Source organism: Oncorhynchus mykiss, chromosome 7 (genome assembly GCF_057628025.1).
Source record: "Oncorhynchus mykiss isolate SJ-2025 chromosome 7, ASM5762802v1, whole genome shotgun sequence".
In the NCBI taxonomy this organism is placed as follows: Eukaryota; Metazoa; Chordata; class Actinopteri; order Salmoniformes; family Salmonidae; genus Oncorhynchus; species Oncorhynchus mykiss.
Genome location: NC_143028.1, coordinates 38566895 through 38591000, shown reverse-complemented (window position 1 = coordinate 38591000; position 24106 = coordinate 38566895). Strand labels below are relative to the sequence as shown.

The 24106-nt window shown below is 40.6% G+C and overlaps 2 protein-coding genes and 1 long non-coding RNA gene across 10 annotated transcripts; 2 read left to right on the top strand and 1 right to left on the bottom strand.

Annotated features, from left to right (window-relative positions):
• Positions 1 to 1138: 1138 nt before the first annotated feature.
• Positions 1139 to 14962, bottom strand: LOC110527839 (uncharacterized). 3 transcript variants are annotated; one of them, XR_002474166.3, is made up of 4 exons: positions 14637 to 14962; positions 10762 to 10895; positions 1737 to 1808; positions 1139 to 1534 (listed from the first exon to the last, which is right to left on the bottom strand). It is a non-coding gene; the product is annotated as an uncharacterized LOC110527839 (long non-coding RNA). The 3 variants fall into 3 exon arrangements; XR_016497243.1 differs by having other exon boundaries at positions 14609 to 14741; XR_016497242.1 differs by lacking the exon at positions 14637 to 14962 and having other exon boundaries at positions 10762 to 11398.
• Positions 4887 to 14615, top strand: si:dkeyp-61b2.1 (uncharacterized). Of its 4 annotated transcripts, none has more exons than XM_090240901.1 (10): positions 4887 to 5820; positions 7206 to 7251; positions 9205 to 9309; positions 9501 to 9681; positions 9922 to 10142; positions 10296 to 10535; positions 10756 to 10824; positions 11109 to 11128; positions 11354 to 11519; positions 12635 to 14615. In XM_090240901.1, exons 1-10 carry the CDS (start codon positions 5761 to 5763, stop codon positions 12862 to 12864), a joined length of 1338 nt encoding a protein of 445 aa, XP_090097027.1. In that variant the 5' UTR covers positions 4887 to 5760; the 3' UTR covers positions 12865 to 14615. The 4 variants fall into 4 exon arrangements, with proteins under 4 accessions (XP_090097027.1, XP_090097026.1, XP_090097025.1 ...); XM_090240900.1 differs by having other exon boundaries at positions 11336 to 11519; XM_090240899.1 differs by having other exon boundaries at positions 10756 to 10911.
• Positions 14631 to 22906, top strand: tnfrsf1b (tumor necrosis factor receptor superfamily, member 1B). Of its 3 annotated transcripts, none has more exons than XM_090240903.1 (9): positions 14631 to 14931; positions 19131 to 19236; positions 19410 to 19535; positions 19622 to 19801; positions 19931 to 20024; positions 20158 to 20447; positions 20571 to 20636; positions 20745 to 20806; positions 20905 to 22906. In XM_090240903.1, exons 1-9 carry the CDS (start codon positions 14854 to 14856, stop codon positions 21316 to 21318), a joined length of 1416 nt encoding a protein of 471 aa, XP_090097029.1. In that variant the 5' UTR covers positions 14631 to 14853; the 3' UTR covers positions 21319 to 22906. The 3 variants fall into 3 exon arrangements, with proteins under 3 accessions (XP_090097029.1, XP_021465059.3, XP_090097028.1); XM_021609384.3 differs by having other exon boundaries at positions 14638 to 14931; positions 19622 to 19777; XM_090240902.1 differs by having other exon boundaries at positions 14698 to 14931; positions 19622 to 19720.
• Positions 22907 to 24106: the final 1200 nt, after the last annotated feature.

Here is a 24106-nt window from a genome sequence, read left to right as displayed (position 1 = left end):
AGCTGGATACTTTCTTCAGCAACGTATCCAGCTTGAAGGAATTATAACGCCATAACGAATCACGTAAAAGAAAAATACAGTTGAGAGGAATATGTTAGTTAATATTAGAGACAAACGATTATGTATATTTTTTGGTCATAAAGTCAATTTACGAAAATCGCTATTTATCAAACTAGCTGACTAGCTAACATTAGCCAGCTTTATGGGTGTTGTAACATGAGTTTGAAATTGTAATTCTGTTTGTTTAATGTTTTAGGGACTCATGAAACAACCAGCAAACCACGCTGTCGTCTTGTGAAACAGTGGATGTAAAGAATGTAGCTGGCTAAAACATTTACCTCAAATTGAATGTTTAATTTTGTAAGCTTGCCTTGCTGATGTTTGCCATTCAATGCATCTGAACTAAAGTAGCTAGCTAACTATTTTCTTGCTTATTGTGCAGTGGAGAATAAAAATACCTGTATGCCTGTGGATGTGTAGCTAGCTATGTAGCCGATCTGTGTATGGACTCTAAAACGTTTGGTATACATGTTAGTTCAGAACCTAGCTATGAACCTCAGTTATCATAGACAGTTGTATCAACTTCAGAACAGTCTGAATGACATTAATGAAGCCTATGGATTGAGTAGAATGTAATATAACTTTGTGCCAACGATGAAAGGCGTATATACATGTAGTTTTAACCATGCATGAGATCCCCACATTGTAGCCTGTAAATGTAATCTATTCACTGATCATGTACTCTAGATTGGCAAATAAAGGTGCAGTTCAGGTATGTCTGTGAGATTCTTTTTCAGTCATATACCAGGAGTATCAAATTCCAGTCTTTGAATGATGCTGTGTCTGCATGTATGTATTACAATTATACACTTCAACAGTGTTTACCAATCCTGGTCCTGGGACATCAATGGTTGCACATTGTAACTATGCAATAGACTAGAAACATGATTTAACTAGTTAAAGGCTGATTTGTAATTCATATATATACATAAATATAATTTTAAAAACAGTACACTACACTTCCCATTCATCATGTAAATTCTCTAAAAACTTAAATTTCATTCCTCTGCATTGATCTGATAAACACAGGATAGGTGTAGTATTTCATCAAATGGAAGGAGTTCATTTCAACCAGTAGAGAATGTGAAACGCTTTATTGAAAGAAGTTCATTATCCAAGGGTTATAAATACCTTATGCATTATAAATATTATAATTGTAATATATTGTAAATACAAGTGCAATCTGTACTTCAAAGCACATCTGGTGTGCATTATAAAAACAGGAAGAAAGAGGGGGAGGCGAGAGAGGTGTAAAAGACAGAAAGGGAAAGAGGTAAGAACAGAGGAGCAATGAAGACAGCATATGATTAATGAATCACAGTGCTACCCTAATATTCTCTCAGTTCATCACAATTACATAATAGAGTTTCTAGCGGTGTCTCCTAACCAGCCTTGGGCTCCCAGTGGGCCCGAAGGTTATCTTAAGAGTGGGTTAGGTGGCGACGTTGGCATCCTCTTTCATCTCAAAACATACCTGCAGACAAGAGACAGATGGCGAGAGATAGAACAAAAAAAAACAAGGTTTAAACATGCTAACACTGTCAGTCATCATAATCATCAGCAGGTGAAATGCAAAACTGACCTTGGATCATTAATTCTGGGACTACTACATCTCTATTTCAATATAAAGCATCTCTTTAATAATACTTCCTGTTGACCCAACCAAGTGACCTCACCTCTGATCATGCTGTGCCCTCTATGTAGCCAGTTCAGCTGCGGGAGGGGTTCACCAACACCTCTGATATAATCTAGAGGATTTAGGGAGAAAGGGATGAAGTGAAGGAGAGAGACTGTTATTGTGGAAATAATGTAGTTGAAGAGACAGTGTTCCAACAGGAATCTGTGTGTGTGACCTCACCTGGTGTCCACACTAAGCACAGACAGGAGGACAAACAATATAGGGTAGTTATAAAATCATGTGTCTTACTATTCTCCATTATTGGCCCTCTTGCCTATTTGAAGGTGGAAGGAGCCACAGTTATACACCTGAGCCTGCTTACTGCACAACACAATCCATCAATCAGATTGATACATGAGTGTGTAGGTGTGGGTTACAGGGTGTCTAATTGTTCTACATTTTTGTCAATATGGGTGACTTAAAATAGCCTGTTTTGTTTTTGTACAGACGTCACACCCTTACCTAAACAACAATCTCACCTGAGAAGTAGAAATCAAAGGGAGAGAAACTGGGGATTGAATAACTGCAGTTGACATAGCTAAGTACAGTGGGGCAAAAAAGTATTTAGTCAACCACCAATTGTGCAAGTTCTCCCACTTAAAAAGATGAGAGAGGCCTGTAATTTTCATCATAGGTACACTTCAACTATGACAGACAAAATGAGAAAAGAAAATCCAGAAAATCACATTGTAGGATTTTTTATGCATTTATTTGCAAATTATGGTCGAAAATAAGTATTTGGTCACCTACAAACAAGCAAGATTTCTGGCTCTCACAGACCTGTGACTTCTTCTTTAAGAGGCTCCTCTGTCCTCCACTCGTTACCTGTATTAATGGCACCTGTTTGAACTTGTTATCAGTATAAAAGACACCTGTCCACAACCTCAAACAGTCACACTCCAAACTCCACTATGGGCAAGACCAAAGAGCTGTCAAAGGACACCAGAAACAGAATTGTAGACCTGCACCAGGCTGGGAAGACTGAATATGCAATAGGTAAGCAGCTTGGTTTGAAGAAATCAACTGTGGGAGCAATTATTAGGAAATTGAAGACATACAAGACCACTGATAATCTCCCTCGATCTGGGGCGCAAGATCTCACCCCGTTTTATTTAACAAATATTGACATGTGATGGGGTTGAGACTAGGGTGACAGGAATGAATACTGTAACAGGGTTGAAGAGACATCAGTTTCGATTTAAACAAGTTGAGTTTACTATCATACTACCTCCAAGATTTACCCCAAAACATTGCATTTCATTGTATGCAACCATGTAATAAGGACATTAGATATATTTAGAATACTCTGGGTTTTATTAACCAACTGCAGTGAATATCGAAACAAATAAAAACCCATTAGGCACTAGGATACTTAATAACATTCAACAGGTTTCATCAGAAAAGTTCAACGTGTCAGCAAACTGTAGGAACATTTTCCAAGGGCATTTAGAATGCTAGAACAGCTGTAGCTACAGCGCTAGTGTCAGCATGACTATCCTTCTCAGGAGAACCTTATTCATTCATGGGTTTCTTCCTGAGAGTCTGGCTCACACATCTCTCTCAACCTCCACTTGGTGGGATGTCACACGCCGTGGGGGTGGAATCATCTCAAGGACTTCATCAAACTGATACCAGTGGATGTCATCTCGAGGAGGCCAGAAAAATCGGTTTGGTGCATACATGCACCATGCATACATTTCACTTGTACACTCATTTCATCCGTGCCGAGGATGATGCCTGGATAAAGGTCAGCATCATATTCCACTACACACCACTGTCCAAGAAGACCTGGATTTCCCCACTGGATTTCATCCACGTTGTGGATTTTCCTCATTGGCTGGCTGTTCTGGAGCAGCCAGTACCTTCTGCCTGAAACTGAAGTGCTGTTTGTTAAAACATGTACAGTTTAGGTCCTTTGTTGAACAAAGGCAGCTGACATCACGAGATATCAGCTCACCAGGAGAAAGGGTGATGACATGGTGTATTCTCATGGTGGAAGGCACAGCTTTTATCGGGCTTGGCATCATCTCCATCCCACGTTCAACATCGGTACTCTTCACAAAGAACACTTGCCCTGACCTTGAAGATCCTGGCTGTGGGGACTGCTCTGGAACATGATCTGGACTTTGTGGAGGAGTGGTCAAGTTCCTCAGTGCTCCTTTCCTCTCCTTGCTTCTTTTGTATGCAGCTCTCCACTGTTTCCGCTGCTGACGCTGGTATCTCTCATTGAAATCACTTCCTTCATCCAAAAGCTATACTATGGTTTGACCAGACCGGGTTATGTGTTGTGAAGCTAGCCACATAAAGGAATAGCCACAATAGTGGAATTTGCGGTTCGCCTTTAAAATAAAAGTCCCTCTTTGAAAGTGATGCAGAAGGTTAAAATTGGTGAAATCATGCCATGTTTAGACTTGATATTGTTAAACATGGTTGGAGTGTTGGAATGTGGCGCAATGAAATGGGGTATCAGTCTACTCGGTGACACCAAGAGAACACAACTGTGCGTAGTTTAAGGAAATATTAGCGTCGTAGCTCTTATTGCGGGACTTTGACTGTGGGAAATCACCTCCCCAGTCAGCCTATTGTGCGTATTGAGATTCATATTGCACTATACAGCCTTACCTAACGATTGGGGATCAATGAAATGGGGTATCGGCCTTCTCAGTACCTAAGTGCTTTTTTCCCAAAGTCCTCCTCAAGAGTTATCAGGCTCCAAAACATCCACGTTGAATTGTTTTTCCTCTGGAATAGTGTTCAATACACATGGTAGGTTGACTGGTACAATAACTGTGGCTCAATTCACAGTGGTTTCAGAGTCCTGCAATAAGAGCTATGACGCTAAGGTTTTCTTGGTGTCACTGAGTAGACTGATACCCCATGTCATTGATCTACTAATCCATCGGTTTAGGCTGTATAGTGAAATATGTATGACACCAATGCAATTCTAAAGTCTAATACATCCAGTGTGATTTCAACAGATTTGTCAAATTAACTAATTATTGTCTTTTGTTGAATTTATATAAGAACATTCCAACCTCGTTTGCATAATCTATTCCATCATTGAATGATTCCACTATTTGTATTATTTGCATGACTTTCATTGAGACTTTTATTTTGAAGACAAACCGTAAATTCCACGATTGTGGCTAATCCTTATTGTGGCTAGCTTCACATAGATGGGTCCGACCACCATTAATCAAATAATAACTGTTTTATAAATATTTTAGACGATGACACTTAGCTAGATAGTTAGCTAGCTAACTATAGCTACCGAAACAGATTGTCGTTTTGCTATGTTTTTGAGGACGAACTTTGTTTTCCTCCATCAGCTAGCTAGCTAGCTTTTTTACCACCAGCACTTTACCAGCGTCATTATTATGTGACGTACAGTTTAAATTCGGGTCCTGATTGGTCCCAATAAGGATTAGCCACAATAGTGGAATTTGCGGTTTGTCTTCAAAATAAAATATCTCAAACAGCGTTCTCTAATGAACCTTCTATGCACCTTTAAGACCGCTCTTTCAAAGTCACCGAGATCTCTTCTAGCCATGGTAGCCAAAATAGTGGGCAACTGGGCATTTTTATACAATTTCCCATTACCAGGGTTTTGTTAAGAAGGGATACAGCTTTTGTCGAAATGTACTTTTCATACCAGGTTTAGGAGAATTTATGCAGTAGGTTAGGATAATTGGGTTAAGGTTAGCGAAAATGCAAAAAACAACTTTTGACAACAACTGTATCCATCTAGACATGATGACCAATGACCATTTATGTTACATACGTCTGTCCACAAGAGATTACCAAAGGCGGAAGTGGCCAACAAGCGCGCTATATTTATCTGCTTCTTTATTGGACAACCCACTGATGACGTACCCCGCTAAACTCGAACATCAACAAAACTTCCGCTGCATATTTTAGCACCTTGACCAGAGATTCAACCAGGCATGGTAATTGAACTAACTGTATTCTGCTGGTTTCTTTTGAAAGACTACATTTAACAGATAACTTCTCTATGGTGCGAAATGGATTATCAACGCCATATTACCTCACGTCCTTTGAGAATACTTTGCCTTTTTAATCTGGTAAGTAGGCCTACTGTATGTTTTACAGATGTTATTGGGTTTAGTTTAGGTACTGTGATTTAACTGTGATTTTTTTTTAAAATGAGGATGATGATGACAAGAGACGTAGATAATTAACATAATTATGATGACCTATTTATGATTATTGAAGAGATGATGATGGTGGTTGATTATGATATTATGCGAATGTAATTATGATTGTTGCTATTGCTGTTATTATTTGTGCTAATGATACATATTTTATACTTGTAATTACAGTAGTCTATCATATTTTATGTTATATATTGCAATATAAAATATTTTCTAAACTGATAGGTGTAGCCTACTTTTCAGATATGAAAGATGAAAATTAACAAGTGAACATAAAACAATTACAAGTTAGGGCACTGCTCTTACAGAAACTGAAACCTTTTTTTTTTTATCGTGAGCCTGCCTGCAATTTGTCCTACACTGCCAGTAAATGTAGTCATTCTAGTATTGTGCAGAGTTTTATAGAGCAGTTAATTCACTGAAATCAAGAATGCTCTCAACATTTTTGTTAACATCAGGGGATTAGTTTATTGTATGTTAATTATTAGTTTATAGATTTAGATAGCTTGTGAATCTATAATTAACAGCTGAAATTGTGATTGTTATTTTGGTGCTTACCAACTAGTGAACTAGAGAAGATTTATGACAGAACCATTATTGATATGGCCTATTGCTGTTTTTATTGCCAGTACAGCCAAAATAAACTCAGTTTGTGTCAACATAAACATGAGTGTGTGTGAAGCAGACCTTTTAACCTAGTTTGTACTAGTTTTTCTTTGTGTAGGTGTTTTATCAGGTTGTTCTTGGTACATTCTGTGACAGTCACTTTTTTTCTGAACTGTGTGAGTTTTGCCACCAGGAAGCATTGCTGTGGGAAATAGAGGTGCTAAGGGTGCAGCACCCTCTAAAAAATCTGAATTGAACAAAAAATATTAAATTAAAAATAAATTTAAAAAATCCACAAATGTAGTGCACCGGGACTTCTGTATTAGCAGACCAATATAGCCATCTGTAGGGCAGACAACCCCCCCCCCCCTCCCCTTCCTGTGGCTATGCCAGGAAGTGTAGGTGTAGTGTAGATAACTAACTCCGTAGGTTATGGCCATGGCATTTCCATGTTGCAAGGTTTATCATCTGTTTACTGGCAGAGTCATCTCGGTTTACCTTGAGCGTAATTTTGTCAGACATTCATAGTCTGTCCATGAGAGATTACTGCCAGAGGGCTGAGGGAAAGTAACTCTTCTACATCATGACTGGACTTCACTCTGGGAACTGGAATATTCTGTTGTTGCAAAAATAAAATAATGATTCCTCTAATGATCATGGTTCTCTCTCTCTCTGTCTATCTCTCCCAGGTATCCTCTGTATTGTTGTCCAGCTGTCCTCAAATCTGTGACCCAGGTAAAGCCATCAGTTTATCCCCCTGAACTAGATAGTAAAAGTGGGGTAAAAGATTACACCTGTCTCAGTGTTACAAGGTGTATTTACTTCTTGCTTTCATCCAGCAATTCCACTCATTTTGCCATGTGGTGGAGAGAAAAAGTAGCAGTTTTGCAATTCTACACATTTTGCCATAGGGTGGATGCAGTTTTTAATATGATAACTGATAATCAATGGGCCCCACCCAGGTCGGTAATTCGACCATGCTTACTACAAGTTTAGATATCTGACCTCTAGATTAATTTAACAATCTATTATTTTTTTGCAGGCATGGGCTAATTGAGTGAATGCTGATGCACAACCAAATGTCAAAACTGTACCTTGTGTATTCTATTACTGAGTCGTCGTCGTCCCCCCCCCCCATCCCTGATCAGCCAGTTGCCCATCCCTGATCTAGTGATTGATCATTAATTCTAAACTGTCAGAAACTGGCACTCTGGAGCCTGTGATGAAACCTCATGGCACAGGAAGTAGCTGAGAACATGCAGTATATCGTTTTCTGTGGAATGTGATATTGGTAGATAAGGAAGCCATCGATGACCTTTGTGATGACTGAACAGTCTGTCTGTCACATCATTTGGAATAGATTTTGGGAGATGCCCTTTATTTGCAAGCCACAAATGCTGCTTGTTCCTGTTTTGACCCACTGACATGCAAATAAATGACAGATACAGTCAGCTCTCTGTGTCCGTGTGAAGGAGATACTGCTGTCACAACAAAATACATTTCCATCCACAGTCGTTATGCAGGTGAAGTCATACATTATTTTTTTTAAAGCATGATAGCTGTGATGGAAACAGGACATTTAGGTATATTTAAAAAAAAAAAATGCTGACAGATAATTTATTCATTCGACATGGTCGGATCTTGTGAGAAATGTATTATGTGAGAAATGGCGGTGGAAACTCCTTTATGGGTAAATATTGATAAAATGCCCATCATCGAAGTAAACTTGGATTCACGCGATGATATGGTGTGTGGTCCTCCCACTACGACTCGGGGAAACATGCAGTTTATTAGGCTACAGATGAAATAAGTTACGATGAACTTCACAGGATGGTGAAAGTGCCCAGTGATCTTGATGCTCCTTTCCAATAAATATCAAGGGTCTTATTCTGGTGATGTGATTGATGCTTGACTGCCGTTTTGACAAATTAAAATACATTTAACCATAATAATATAATCATGAAGACTAGCCTACCTGCAGTGTATCTGCGAGCTGTTGGCTAGAGCGAACGACCCAGAGTAGGCACGTTTACTATTTAACGCAACAGTTTTTGTGTCTATCGGTCCAGTTGAAAATGCGATGGAAACACATTGAACTTTTAGATTTTTTTCAGTAAATGAAAACTTAAGCTAAAAAGTCAATTTTGTGTGCACTATGTCATCAGACACGGATTTTTATCCACAACAAGTCTGTTTGGTGGAAACACACCACTGACGGAAAAATGTGCATATTTTCTTCATGCGGATTCTAGAATATTTGCATGAAAATCTGTCGCCTATTGGATGGAAACCTCATTGGATGGAAACCTAGCTGCTCATTTTAAGTACTTCCACTTCAAGTTCATTTTTTGTCATCTCGTCCTACCACAACATTTCTTTGACACCGTCCGTGAAAAGACGTGCCGTGCCACTGGCATCATACATATTATATAGTATGCTATCGTGAGTGACTATCTTTAAAGTTTGGTCAGTCTACTGTAATGGCAGGCAACTCTCCACATTCAGAACAGTCTTTGAGGAATAATTTATCTTCCATTCCACGGCTCCTAACTTCTGTGAACCCATGGTACATACATACTAAAGGGACTGTAAATGCACTGAAAGTGAAAAAGAAAGAGTCAGAGACGGAACAAGTGTGTCATCAGGATGTTGATACCTATGTGAACACCTGTCTTTTGTCCTTTGCAGAATTCATTATTGACAAGTGTGAGTGTGTCCGTTGTCCCGATGGCTACTACTTGTACATGCAGAACGGCCTTCCGAAGTGTGACCGCTGCAGCGACGCCTGCTCAGGTAACTTTTACACTTAGGCATTTACATTGTGGTCTTTCATTCCTCTACACTAAACGTCATACCCATCATTAATTATTTACCTCAAGGAAATACAACATGTACATTGGTAACAATAGTTTAATATAAAATGCCATCATTATTTTTTACATGAGTTCATTTGTGTGTTTGCGTGTCTTTGTTTGCGGGCAAAGTTGACCAGCACTTGACGCAGGTGAAAGAATGCGGCCGGGACTCAAACCGCGAGTGCCACTGTGACAGTGGCTTTTTCTGTGAAATCGCTGCCCAGTATACCTGCAGGAGGTGTAAGCCGTGCTCGCCCGGAACCTTCTCTAACAAACCAAACCTAACCATGTCCTGCAAACCCCACACAGAGTAAGTCCACAGTTATACAGCCCTGGTGCTGAGCTGATTCAGACATTCTCTGCCTACCATAAAGACTTGACCTGTTAAACTGTATCTCCCTCTAGTGGATTAATGAGTCATTTGAAGCAAACAATTGTACACACGGCCTACTTTTACAGTAAATTCAATTATTATACCTACTAGTATCCAACACTGCACTTTCTCATTTAGATAAACCACCTCACAAGTTCTCTCCTGGCTTCTCCCCAGTTGTGGCCATAAGGGAATGACTATGGTGACAGAGGGCACTGCTACTCAGGATCGTTTATGTGCCCAGACCTCCCCTAACTCTCCTACAACCACTGCGCCTCCAACTGTCCACAGCTCAGAGATAGGCTTTCATTCTTCTACCTACAGTGGAGTCAGCACCACCCGAAAACCCCTCATCATAGCATCCCCATCTGGCCTGGTGGGGTCTACATCTCCTGATGGTATGGCTCTTATGAGAGCTTTCTCTCACTTGAGTGAATCCAAGCATTTCCTGCTCTGTCCACTGGAGGGCTTTAATAACATGCTTCACCAGTCCAGCTCTAGAGGTTTCATTGTCCTGCCATTTAATCACACTCATTCTCTGTTTATTCCAGCCTTTCCCATAGCCACAATTGACACATCTGCAGACCCTTCACCAGCCTTACTCACCAGGCCTTCTTTGTCCCAAGCCCATAGCGAGCCCTCTACCTCCCTCCCAACTAGGAAACAAGTCACTGAACACAGCTCCTTTGACCCCAACACAAAGCTCACCACCAGGAGAAACCCCAGCAAGGTGGACAGTAACACCTCACCTGCAGAGTCTGCCTCTGTACCTCTTACCACAGATGACAATGGTATGCTTCTCAGAAGACTAGAGTATCCCATCTCTCCATTTCTACTAGATTATTCATTCTTTCAGAAATACATTTGTAGTTAGTATAGGCTCTTAAAGGGTCTGTTATATTCAGTAAAAGTAACATAACACTGACAGGTTCAGCATTTCAGGCTTCCTGCTCCTGTCTCTCTGCCTCTCCATAACACTGATGAAGCACCTTTTCCCTTTGCTCATCCCAGACTCACCTCATCTCCCAGCAACAGATACTGGACCGAGCCCTTCCACTCTCCCATGGCTGCTGCTGATAGGTGGGCTACTAGGGGTTGTCGTGCTGCTGGTTGTTTACTTTGTCCGTTGTAAGGAGAGGTCACTGAAGTCCCTAGACAAGTGGAAAGGTGAGCGAGAAAAGTGGTTAGATAACACAAACACGTTATGCAGTGATGCATCAGATTACATGCCATGTTTCCCTTTCTATAAAACACAGTAAATAAATACACTTACAATAATTATAGGGAGACAGTGAAACATTGTGGTGTATACATGCATATACAATATGCATTTTGATTTCTTGATTTCTTTTATATTCCTTTAGGTCCAGTATTTGGTATAAATGTGAGTACAGTACTAATTCTCTATTTGCATAAAGTATGTATCGAACTTCTGTAGTGTTGCTAGAAGAATAAACGCTGACTTCTCGAAAGTCAAATGGGTCACTGTGTGAGAATGTGTCTCTACCTTTAGGATGAGCAGATTTGTAAGGAAGGTTTAAGAGGGAGCTATAATGTGTGGGAGAGCTATCATTGTCCTGCTGCCCTATAGACGGCTTCCTATATACAGGCCCAGCCACCACAGGAGAGTTGCCCATACACGGAGGCCCAGCATCTTCTGGGGTGTGAGACTGGGGGAAATCCTAGACAGGATGGTGCAGGGTGGCTACCTCCAGGGGTCATGAAGCAGGTCACAGTGGACCACTCTGGTGGAGAGAACATTAGCAACACAGTGGGTAGGTGTAGTGCATCGCTCTGCGCTAGTACTGATATTACCACACTGTTTTGATATCATATTGTTACACTGTATCTTATGTTTGCGTGCCGTGTAGCCACATTTGGACAGGCATATTTCCTCTAGCGTGTCTGAAAACTAGGGGGCTAAAGGTCCGGAGAAACTCGGGTCTGGAAACATTTTGTTCTTCGGCAAGGAAGTTTGTTTAATCTCACTTGCGTCCGAGTTCATATTTCCCTTTCCAGTTGTTTTGTTTGGCTGTGAGTTGAGACATACTTGTTCTAGTTTAAACTTCCTGTTCAAATATCACTGCCAAGACACAGTGGTACCAGTGCAGTGCTGCAGTGTATAAAGCATGGTCAGAGGTCACACAGAAATAGAATAATGTATAGACTCTTTTCCAGTACATGACACACTGACGTCACGCACTGACACGCGCGACTCTTTAAGAAAGCCATTGCCATCTGCGCCCATTAAACACAGCCTAAATTTACTTTTTTATTACTTCTAAACAAAATACCTTTTTGGGGTTCTCATACCCTTACAATTATGTTTTAATTCTTGCATGAACAGTCGCTTAGATTATATTTGGTTGTGATCTTTGCAAAATAACTATTTTGGATGCAGCAGCTGTTAGCTATAATGCTAACGCTCATTAATATAGGCTGTAGCAAAAGCTAGCCATAGAGCCATTTTATTGGTTGAAGTTTAAGTGTTTTTTTTAAGTATAATGCAGTTGATTTGTGATGATGACACAAACATTATATTAAGCAGGACATTCATACGAGCCTTAAAATCCAATTATAATCCAAAAGTAGTGTGAAATGCACTAATAAGCAATATGTAAATAGAGGCTTTTTTTGCTGGCGTTCTATAAGAACTCCCCCTTGTTATGCCACCAACTTGCGCGCATTGCCCTCAATGTTTGTAAACACAGAAAGGGGTCTATAAGCTGCTGAATGAGGCCAGCTTTTCACTTCTTCTCTGTACATTTATTACAGTACTAAGTTCACCAGGTTTTATATCAGCATTTACTGTGCATAACAGATAGGAATGTATGTGTCACCTGTTTCAATAGTTTAATTGACTAATGTTTGTGCTTGGTGTTTGATTCAGGGTCCATTTACATCTACTCTCCGGGGACGGTTGTCCTGGGATACAACAAGTCGGAGAGGAAGGTGGATCAAGTCAAGAGTGGGGTAGAGGGCTGTCCCCTCACCAGAACACCCCAGCAGGAGTCCTCCTGCCCCCTCCCTGAGGGCCCTGCTCTGGGGCCAGAGAGAATGAGTACACAGGAGGAGACCTGCAAAGAGCTGAGATACCCCATCCCGGCCACCAGCAACTGAGAACTAGAAAAAAATTGAAATTAAGGATTAACTATGGAAAAAGCCTGAGGAGGAGCAACTTCATTCAATATCAACTATCATCTCTAGGGGAAGAATGCAGGCAGATTATTATTTGCTACTGTAAAGAATGTTAGACTGGATGGCTTCCTTCTGTACAAGGATTGCCAAAGCCACTGGGGTCCCTCATGGGTCTTCTATTATGAAAGAGTGACAGTTTGTTCCAACTGTATGTAATAGTCTTAGCACGGTTTCAAATTCACTGTAAGTCACTGTTGTGACAGCAGTGCTGAGACAGTTTGTGAGAGCAATGCATGGTCTGTTTGATATGGGGTGTCAACACTGTGAGTCGGAGTTTCCCATCATAGGGTACATGTACACAATGGCGCCAGATAGTGTGAGAGTTTACGTGTATCAACCACAGAAACAGTGAAGACAAGAAATTCATATGAGGTGGGAAGTAACCTATATAACAAGTAGGGTTTGGCGTGTGAAGAGCTTACAATTTCCATTGTAAAGTAATACAGGGATTGTCTGGACAATTTAAACTCAAACATAGCCATGTTCACTGGTTATAACCTTTGTTCTGTGAATTTATGATCAAGACATTGCTATGTACAGTAGCCTGCAGAACGAAGACAGAAGAAAGATGATTTTATAACAGACAATAGCAATCTGTTCCAGTCTATTCCTTGACATAAATGTACACAAATGAACAAACTATTTCAAGTCATCTCTTTATGGTGAAACCACTTATGTAGTTGACTATGACTATGGGCAGCCAATCACTGTCTGTTAATCATGCGGACTGTACAGAACAATTGTAATATTTAGTCTGTTTGACAAACGCATGTGACGTAGGCTATGCCATAGCATGAGCTGTTTGATTACCCCAATTTTTCTTTTATCCTTCTGAAATTGTAGAACTTTTTCAAGCAAGTATTTACCGACAAAACACACCGTTTACGATGATTTCTGTGTTAGTATGGAGGAATGAAAAATGGTCTCTCTTTTTGTATAGTAGTGGTGCTGAAAATGGTGACTCAACATTTTGTGGTTAACATACCAAATTTCGCACAGATGTAGATGTACGGTGCCTTCGAAAAGTATTCAGGCCCCTTGACTTTTTCCCACTTTTTGTAACGTTACAGCCTCCCTCTAAAACATGATATAAAAAAAATCCTCAGCACTCTACACACAATACCCCATAATGACAAAGTGAAAACAGGTTTTTAGAAATTTCTGCAAATGTAGGGGTTATTCGGCTGTCCGCATAAGATAACCATGTTTGGTTCCATGTAGAACCCTTTACCCCCGACATGGGACCCAAAAGGGTTCTACCTGGAACCAAAAAGTGTTTTACCTGGATCCAAAAAGGGTTCTTCAAAGGGTTCTCCTATGGGGACAGCCGAATAACCTTTTTAGGTTCTAGATGGCACCTTTTTTTCCCCGAATAGGGTAGTCCATAGCGTTCTAAAGTTCGAGCTAAAAGTCTGATGGCACCAGTTGCCATATCGCCTATAACTCAATCGCCAATTTCTCAGCCTCTGAGTATCACAGAAACACAAGATTTTGAATGAATAACATAAACATGTTAATGACAAGATCCTATGGCTGAAATGGATCAAAACATGGAAAAGCATGCAAAAATGTATATTTTAAACATAAGATTTGACTATACATGTGTTAACATTCTTAACATTTGTATTGTGTTGTGTTACAAAAGGTTAATGAAAGAAAGTATTACTGCTTGACACTGCCTCTGCAATCATTACCAGTTTGGGTACAGTACATGGACTTCTTGAGGAAATTGAAATCGAAGGTTACTGCAGTGCAAAGACGCCCTCAGTTTCCTCAGCTAGTCAGCAGTTCAAGGAAACGCGCACTTTTGTTCCAGGTTGTAATTCGAGTGTTCTTCTGTCGGCTAACTATACGGTTTCAGTATGGACTTTTTCGCAATATCTTAAAGGGTCAATAATAGTTCAATCAATCATGATACTGAGGACTGTAAGTGGCGTTCTTACAGTAAGGATTTTTCTAGCAATCATGGTGCAGCCTGTTGAGAACATGGTAAGTGTCCTTCAGACGTGAATGTTGTGTGACGCGACCATGACAACGATAAACAGGTCGGTGTAACTGGTGCAGCCTGACCAATGTTTAGCTGAATGGGATACTCTACAGTGTTGTATGATCATCAGATGAGATCACCAGTCTGATTTTAAATAGCGAATCATTAATAATTGATTGTTAACTCTTATCTAGGTCTATGAATTGTGTTTGTGCGAGAGAATGTTGTGTTGTCTTGGATTTTTCAACTTAATTTGTCAAGGTATTGTGACATAGAATATATGTTTAAAATACATAGGATTTAAAAAAAAGTTAACATAAACTGTTGTTTTGCGAGTGAAATTGAAGGATTATGTTATCATTGTGACCAATTTTCAACATCGAGAAACCATATAAAATATGTTGAATTTGTACCTTTGAAACCAAGTCAGATCTTCAACATTATATCCACTGTCAGAAAAAACGAAAGTCTAGGCAGCTACTACCGGAGAGTTGTCTAACAGGTATTAATTTGATCTCCCATCCATGGTTTTAACCAAGCCCAGCACTGCTTAGCTTTGTTGCTTGTCGCTGACTACTACGTGTACCAATGTCATATCATGAGAATAAGTATTGAGAGATCTGCTGAAATGGATAACGAAATATATTCACTGTTGCTATCAAAGTCATTCCCGAAAGGTTGGTTTAACCGAGCAAATTAAATGTAACCATACTTTATGTCATATCATCAATTATACTCTTTAGGCCTATATAGCATTTGCAAAGTCATCTACATTGTTCTTGTCTATGAATGTTCTGTATTATGTCATGTCTCATGTTTTGTGTGGACACCAGGAAGATTAGCTGCCTTTGGCAACTGCTAATGTGGATCCTAATAAAATACCCCAAAATACCAAAAAAACAGCAATTGTTTCAATTCAACCCAAGGTTCAACTAAAAATAGACAATACATATCGGCCTAGGATTTCAAGCTTTGGTTGATTTCAAATGTAATCTTCAAGTTAATCATTCATTTGTTGAATTCACATCTCCATCTCAACCTAAAATCTAAGTTAAAGAATAGGAATATATCAAACTGGATTTAAAGTTTGAGTAGATTAGATTTAGTCCTATTGTTTAATTTCAATTTTTGTTTGACATAGAGATCTAACATATAAATGATTAATTTGTAGACAAACTGGATAGTAAATTAGGTTTGGTTGTCAACGTAACCAATTATCAGATGTATCTTCTGCTTGGATAGTTCAATCTGTGCGATTTACTTAATTTGGCTTTAATTCCAGTTTGTCTACAAATTAATAATTCATATGTTGCATTCACGTCTCCATCTCAACCAAAACTCACATTTAAAGAATATTTAAAGAATCAAACTTTAAATGCACTTTAAATCAAGTTGGATCTTGGTTGAGATGAAGACGTGAATCTCCTTCAAATGTTGATATTTGGTTGTGTTGAGAACCAAACACAATGAGCAATACAGTAAATATCCTATTAACTTGAAACAGATATAGGATCTTAATTTTATCACTATTTTCAAATAAAATTTTATGAGTCACATGCGCTGAATACAACAGTGAAATGCCTACTTACGAGCCCCCAACATCCTTTTAAAAAAAGGATAAGAATAAGAGATAAAAGTAACAAGTAATTAAAGAGCAGCTGTAAAAAATAACAATATATATAGGGGGCTACAGATGTGAGTACTACGGGTCTGTAGTCATTTAGGCTGAGAATTGTCCTGCACGGCAGGAAATGCAAACTGAGGGGGCTGAGCACACACCCCTGAGGGGCCCCTGTGTTGAGAATCAGCGTGGCGGATGTGTTGTTACTTACCCTTACCACCTGGGGGCAGCCCGTCAGGAAGTCCAGAATCCAGTTGCAGAGGGAGGTGTTTAGTCCCAGAGTTCTTAGCTCATTGATGAGCTTTGAGGGCACTATGGTGTTGAACGCTGAGCTGTAGTCAATGAATAGCATTCTCACATGGGTGTTCCTTTTGTGCAGGTGGGAAAGGGCAGTGTGGAGTGCAATAGATATGGTATCATCTGTGGGTCTGTTGGGGCGGTATGCAAATTGGAGTAGGTCTAGTGTTTCTGGGATGATGGTGTTGATGTGAGCCATGATCAGCCTTTCAAAGCACTTCATGGCTACAGACGTGAGTACTACGGGTCGGTAGTCATTTAGGCTGAGAATTGTCCTGCACAGCAGGAAAGGCAAATTTCTAATGTATTTGATGTTTAAAAAGGCTGTAATTTAGACTTTAAAAAAATCAGACTTTCCCTCACGAAATGTTTTTTCTCATTAATTATAATCCACATAGTAATTCACATTTCCTCTTGCTGCAGGATCCCGCTGTAGCAAACAAGCTCAAAATAAGATCCTACGCCTGTATGTTGGATTCACATCTCTAACTAAATAGAATAGGTGACTAGAATTAAGCCAGTGGCTCAGATGAAACTATCCAACCATTAGATATCCTTTAAAATGTAGTCAACCAAACACAAATCAAAATTACTTTTGCAATACACGAAATAGCCTAAAGTTAAGGCAATTTTACAAACTAGGTCTAACAGTATTTATTTCAGTTTAGAATGTGTAACACATCCTTTGCCACATTTGGAGGTTAGCCCACTGTATTCTAACTATAAATGTCCTCTTATGTCATCATAGGAAGTGTTTATGTTCAAGATAGCAGGGCAAAGGTAACAGGTCTGCCAAGTTGCTATAATAAATCTGTGCACAATCTCGAACAGCAGTGATCATTTGTACATTTAATGTAGCCTAATCTCAACTGCAATCCAGGTCATTTGGTTGTGCTATTAGATCAAGCACAGTGATAATAACACATTAAATGATTGTACAATTACAAAATATCGGACATGTTATTCCCATTTGAACTTTGTTGTGCTTTTAAATGGTGGCCAGCGGGTTGTTTCTTAGTAGTAGGGCACCAGGACAGGGGGTTGAATGAAGTATGTCAACCTGTTACAAGAGGAATCAGGATGCTTCTGAAAGTATACATAAGACAATGGCATGCTATGTAAAGCATGGCAAAGGGGCTATGCACCAAATTTGGCATAGCACCAGATGTAATGATCTTCTATGGCCTATCAATACCACACATACTAGCCTTATGACTTATAAATGATTTGTATAGTATTTTTTGTAGCACCTTCACTTCCTCCAACATTTGACAGATATCTGTATTGGTTTCGGGATGACATGATTTCAAATTGGATAACCTATGGTCTGGTCTGTATAGTATGTTTGTAGCATTGATATTTCGTTTTTTCAGCAATGGATTAATTGTTTGTTTGGAAAAAATATATTACACAGAGCACCTAGGTGCAAAAGCATTTAATTCATTATTAATTTCACCATCAAAAGAAACTGACGTTTTTGTAAAGCTCAATATTTCATTTTCACTCTTAATTCGAGTGTTCCACAAAACCAAACACATCAAATCAGGAAAACGCCTGATTCAGTTTTCTGATTTGATATGTTTGTTTTGGATGGCTGCCATAAAGGAAAAGGAAATGCCTGTCAGAAGAGGCATTCTGTCCCATTGTACAAAAGGCTACAAGAGAGGACGATGGTGAGAGGCCTTGGCAGCGGCATATCTTTGTTATTCAGACATCATAGCCAGTCCTTGACAACTTATTGGAAATCTCTCCGATCTCCTCACCCACTTCCTGTCAAACACGAGACAGACAGATCGTTTACATTTTTTTACCGTCTGTACATTGTGTCTTGTGTCTACTGGCAAACAATTACTATACCACAAATGTGTCAGTGTATATTCCCCAGTCCCCGACAGATATAATAGAAAATGTCTTCTTTTTTTGCTGACACAATACCCAACCCTCAGGTTCTACACTCTTTGAAAAAAAGGTGCTATCTAGAACCTAAAACGGTTATTCGGCTGCCCCCATAGGAGAACCCTTTGAAGTACCCTTCTTGGTTTCAGGTAGAACCCTTTTGGGTTCCATGTTAAAACCTTTACACAGAGGGATCTACATGGAACCTAAAATAGCTCTATCTGGAACCAAAAAGGGTTCTCCTATGGGGATAGCCCGAAGAACCCTTTTGGAACCCTTTTTTCTAAGAGTGTACTAGAAGTTTAAATAGAAGGCTCTTGGTGGGGCATGTTACTCATCATTCCTCCTCCTGATCAGGTGCACTTCATGGTCCCCTTGTCCCTACAGGTGTACACTCTGCCATACACACCAGACTCGGACGGATCCTGCCGCAACAAAACAGCTGAATACTATAACCCAGATGTAAACCTGTGCTGCAGCAAGTGTACTTCTGGTAAGGTGTGGTCCTGAATACTAATGAAACTGAGAGGAGAGGACATCCTTAGAATCTTAGCACTAGATATGATCACTTCAAACATTACAATACTTTTACAGCACTCGGTAGGTTCTGTAAAATGTACGTGTACTGAGATGATTACTGTAAATTATACATGTATATCATTACAGGGACACGCCGGAAAGTTGTATGCAGCTCTACCTCAGACACGGCGTGTGAACCATGTCCTAGTGACCAGTACAGCGGGACCTTTAATTACTTCCCAAAATGCTTCAGATGTCCCAAGTGTTCAGCAGGTGGGTGGGTTATATTATTCCAGTGACTCAGCTACATTGATACGTGTGTCGTCTTTAACGAGCATTTGATTCCTTTATGCGTGAAGACAAAGGCCTGAAGTATGTCCAGAAGTGCTCCAGCACCACCAAGACCCAGTGTGCGTGCCAGACTGGGATGTACTGCATACTGGACCAACACCCGGACTGTAAGGAGTGTTCCAGTTATACATACTGCAAGCCTGGTCATGGGGTCTCTGTAGAAGGTACCACAGCTGGACAGGAGGCTTGTAGGACACCATTTCTAACTGATTCCACGTGTTTCTGTCCTCGTCAAATATTATATTGGAAGTTTGAATGCAACTGTTCACTGTAAGAGTATGAGTAAACGTTTTTGTGTGTTGTGGTGTATGTTTCAGGGACAGCAGAGTCGGATGTGGAATGTGCATCATGCCCCAATGGAACCTTCTCTGACCAGCACTCCTACACCCAGATCTGTCAGCACCACACAGAGTGAGTGACTCACGCATTCATGCATAACACGAACGCATGCAAGCACGCACACACACAGACACGCACACACACAGCAATTATTTGGACTGTCAGCATTGGTGTTAACAAGGGGACTGTGACACTGTCTCCTCAGTTGTGTGTCTCAGGGGAGGGACGTACAGACTTACGGTACAGCCACCACCGATGCGGTGTGTGGACCGAAGGTAAATGGACGACTGGTCTCCATCCTCCAAACCACCACACCTCCAAGCCCACCGACCACAATGCCACCCTCTGTTAAAGAGCATACCACATCAAGTCTACAGAGCATGGATATGTCTACAGTACCAACCACCCTGGGCTCAAAGCTGACATCTAGTCCCTCTGATCCACTGGTCATCGCTCCAATGGAAGAAAAATCACCAGGCGTCGACCTTTGGATAGGTAAATACAGGCAGCTATATAGTCCACCTGTCAGAGACCACTCTCGTGGTTTGAACATTTCTCCACCGTCGTCTCTCGTATACTTACACCGCTTTGTTGTACCCCCGCTCTTGTATCTTTCAGTTGTAGGTGCTATCGGAGGTGTTATGTTCCTGCTGCTGATCATAGGCACTATCATTTACAAGAAAGGTAACGCTTTAGAGTTAAACACTTGATTGTAATAGCCCTTTAATTGATTGCAAACATGGCTATGAAAATGACAACATTTTACTGTAAGTTTACTATGTTCTCTTACAGCCTTCACTAAGTTCATACGTGTATCTTCTACAGAAGATATAAATGGAAAGGAGGCCATTAAAGTGAGTTTTTTTTTGCCATTTAACCGTAGTAAAGCATGTTGTAGGCAAGAACATTTCAACAGCTTCAATATTTTATCTCTCTCTCTATATGTATATAGTGTCTGCTGGGGAAAGGAGACTGCAGTAATGTCGGTCAGGCAGAGACCCAGCAGGATGCTGTTAAGACCTGGTCAGGCTCTGGGTGCTCCAACAGCCTGGAGGGCCTGTCAATATGCCCCGTCCAGTCCACCCTTCCACAGCCCAGCATCCTGGCCAGCACCCCCCAGCCCAGCCCCCAATCCACCAGCCCTCTGGCATCTGTCCCCCTAGTTAATGTCAACATCACTGTTACCTACCCTGTGAACATAGGAAATGAGTTATGCTCCAGACCTACCAGCACCCAGATAGACTCACCACAAGCCGACCCCGAGACCCCTTTATCAAGGGAGGAGGAGGTGTATGTGAACATGCCGCAGCGAGAGAGTTGCAAAGAGGCACTTACGCCAGTACAGGAGTTTGGAAATGATGTATGAGGACTGGAGGCATATGGAGGAGGATCAGGCAATAGATTGTGTTTTAGTGATGTTTTTTTCACTGTGACTGTTGTCTCTGTTGTTATATGGTTGCTACTTGAAGTACTGGTGGTGACTTTGTGTTGGTAGAGAGAGACAGAATGACTGTTCATGTGCCTCAGGTAGGATTTCCCAAACTTTGCACGTTTTGCATAAGTTATACCCAGGGAGGGTACCCGAGTTTGGGAAACCCTGGTATATACCCTGATATAATGTGCTGTCTGTGCTGGAAAGTCTTGAACACCTGATTTAGATTGTCATTAACTGTTTGAAGAATTATTGATAAGTGAATGATGTAGGCAATTACTGTGAATGTTGTTGTAAGTATACTGTAGATGTTACACGGCTCAAGGTATCCCAAAATCTTTTATCATAAGTAGGCAATAACCTTTCCTACACATGCCATACTTTTGGGGGAATTCATTATGGCCTGTGCCATATGAGAATATTTCATTTGTATTCTTATGAGGGAAGAGCATGCCTATACTTTCCAGAGTAAGGGTTCTTTGTCTCTTTTTTTAATCAAACTGAAATGGTAGACTAAATGAAACTGCTTTGTTTCTTTTGTTTTTTGGCCTACACCTGTTGAATCGTGTGCTTTCTCTCTGTAAATAAGCAGCAACTGACTGGTAACAGATCATGAGTAATACATTCTCAACATCAGCTCAATAAGAAGTTAAGAATGATGGATGAGACATTTTTGTATGAAGGGTATTGTTTTTCTGTAATACTATCACCACCTACTGGTGGAACAAATATATATATATATATATATATATATATATATATATATATATATATATATATTTTATTTTTTTACAGTTTATGCACATAATATGATTTAGTATTATCCAGCAACTATATTTGGATTATTAGAGTGGCCTACAGTAAAAAAAATAATTAAAAAGTAATAAAAAGGTTGAAAAAGTTGATTGATGCTCCAATAGGTACACACAGCAAAGTGATGTTTTCAACAAAGTACGGAAGCAAACTTTCCCCATTGAAAGCAGTGTAGCCAAGCCTGATTTCAAGCATTAAGGACACACATTTTTTTTTGGGGGGGGGGGGGGGGGATTATATATACTGTGCATGTCATAGTCCCCAGTCAACTCCATTACACTCAAAAGTTACTTAAACCAGTGAATGCTAACGATGGCTAGCTATGCTAGCTATTCTACCAGTCTGTCTTAATGAGTGTTAGCATGCTAATAGCACACCATGTACACAGAAATGTATTTTTTAAGGGGTATGCAGTAGGTTGATAACTATGTCACCAAAGTATGTTGTATCATCAGACATGTCAAATAACATTCCCAGCTAATGAGAAAACAGTCATGGCATTTCATTTAAGAGAATGAACAAGATTTAACAAGGTAACCTTGGGGCTAATTTGAATGGGCAACAACAGCAGATTGAGGGATTTTTACATCTGTACCTCAGTACGACCCACGTGACCGCAGTCAACATCCCTCCGTGAGGGACTGTCCCTTAGATCCCCTTCCCTTCCTTATTGTATTATATGCGTTGTTAATAAAAACTTTAAACAGCAGTTTTAATATTTATTTTGAAATCCCGTTCCCCCATTCATGTTCTACCAGCAGTATAAACTTTGATCGTTTCAGGTTAGAAATAGTCAAAATCAAAGCCAAGTACCGCACTGAAATAAGATCACACATCTTTCTATGCGATCACATAGCTAGCAACATAGCCCACACGAGAAACATTTGAAACATTTTTTTGACATATCAATCTAATATCCAGGTAACTGCCCAAATAAAGGAAACACTTGAGTAAATAAGGGATACAAAGTATATTGAAAGCAGGTGCTTCCACACAGGTGTGGTTCCCGACTTAATTAACCAATTAAAACATCCCATCATGTATAAAAATGCCCAGGTGACCATTATTTTGGCTACCATGGCTAGAGGTAAGGATCTCAGTGACTGAAAGAGGGCTCTCAAAGGAGCATAGGGGCTTTAAAGGCTGTGTGTGTGTGTGTGTGTGTGTGTGTGTGTGTGTGTGTGTGTGTGTGTGTGTGTGTGTGTGTGTGTGTGCGCGCACACGTGCGCGCGCACGTGCGTGTGTGTCTCTCTCAGTCACCGAATCTCAACCAAATTGAACACTTGAGGGAGATTCTGGAGTTGTTATGTGTCTCCTCCGTAGGGAGACCGGGCAAAGGGAGGAGACGACAGGACTTAGAAAACTGATCCACAACGACCAGGATCGTGATGATGCCCAGGAACGGAGGAAGATCAGTCAGGAAGTCCACCGACAGGTGTGACCAAGGCCGCTATGGAACAGGGAGGGGTTGCAACTTCCCTCTGGGCAGGTGCCTAGGAGCCTTGCACTGAGCGCACACCGAACACGAGGAGACATAAACCCTCACGTCCTTAGCTAAAGTGGACCACCAGTACTTCCCCCTAAGGCTTCGCACCGTCCAATTGATACCCGGATGACCAGAGGAAGGTAACGTGTGAGCCCACCGAATCAACCTGTCTCGAACACCAAGCGGGACGTACTTCCGTCCAGCCGGACACTGAGGTGGAGTGACCGAGATGCCCGCTCGATGTCCGTGTCCACTTCCCACACCACCGGAGCCACCAGACAAGAGGCCGGACGTATGGGAGTGGGATCAATGGACCGCCCCTCTGTATCATACAGATGGGACAGTGAGTCTGCCTTAGCGTTCTGGGAACCTGGTCTATACGATATTGTAAATCTGAATAGGGTGAAAAACATAGCCCACCTT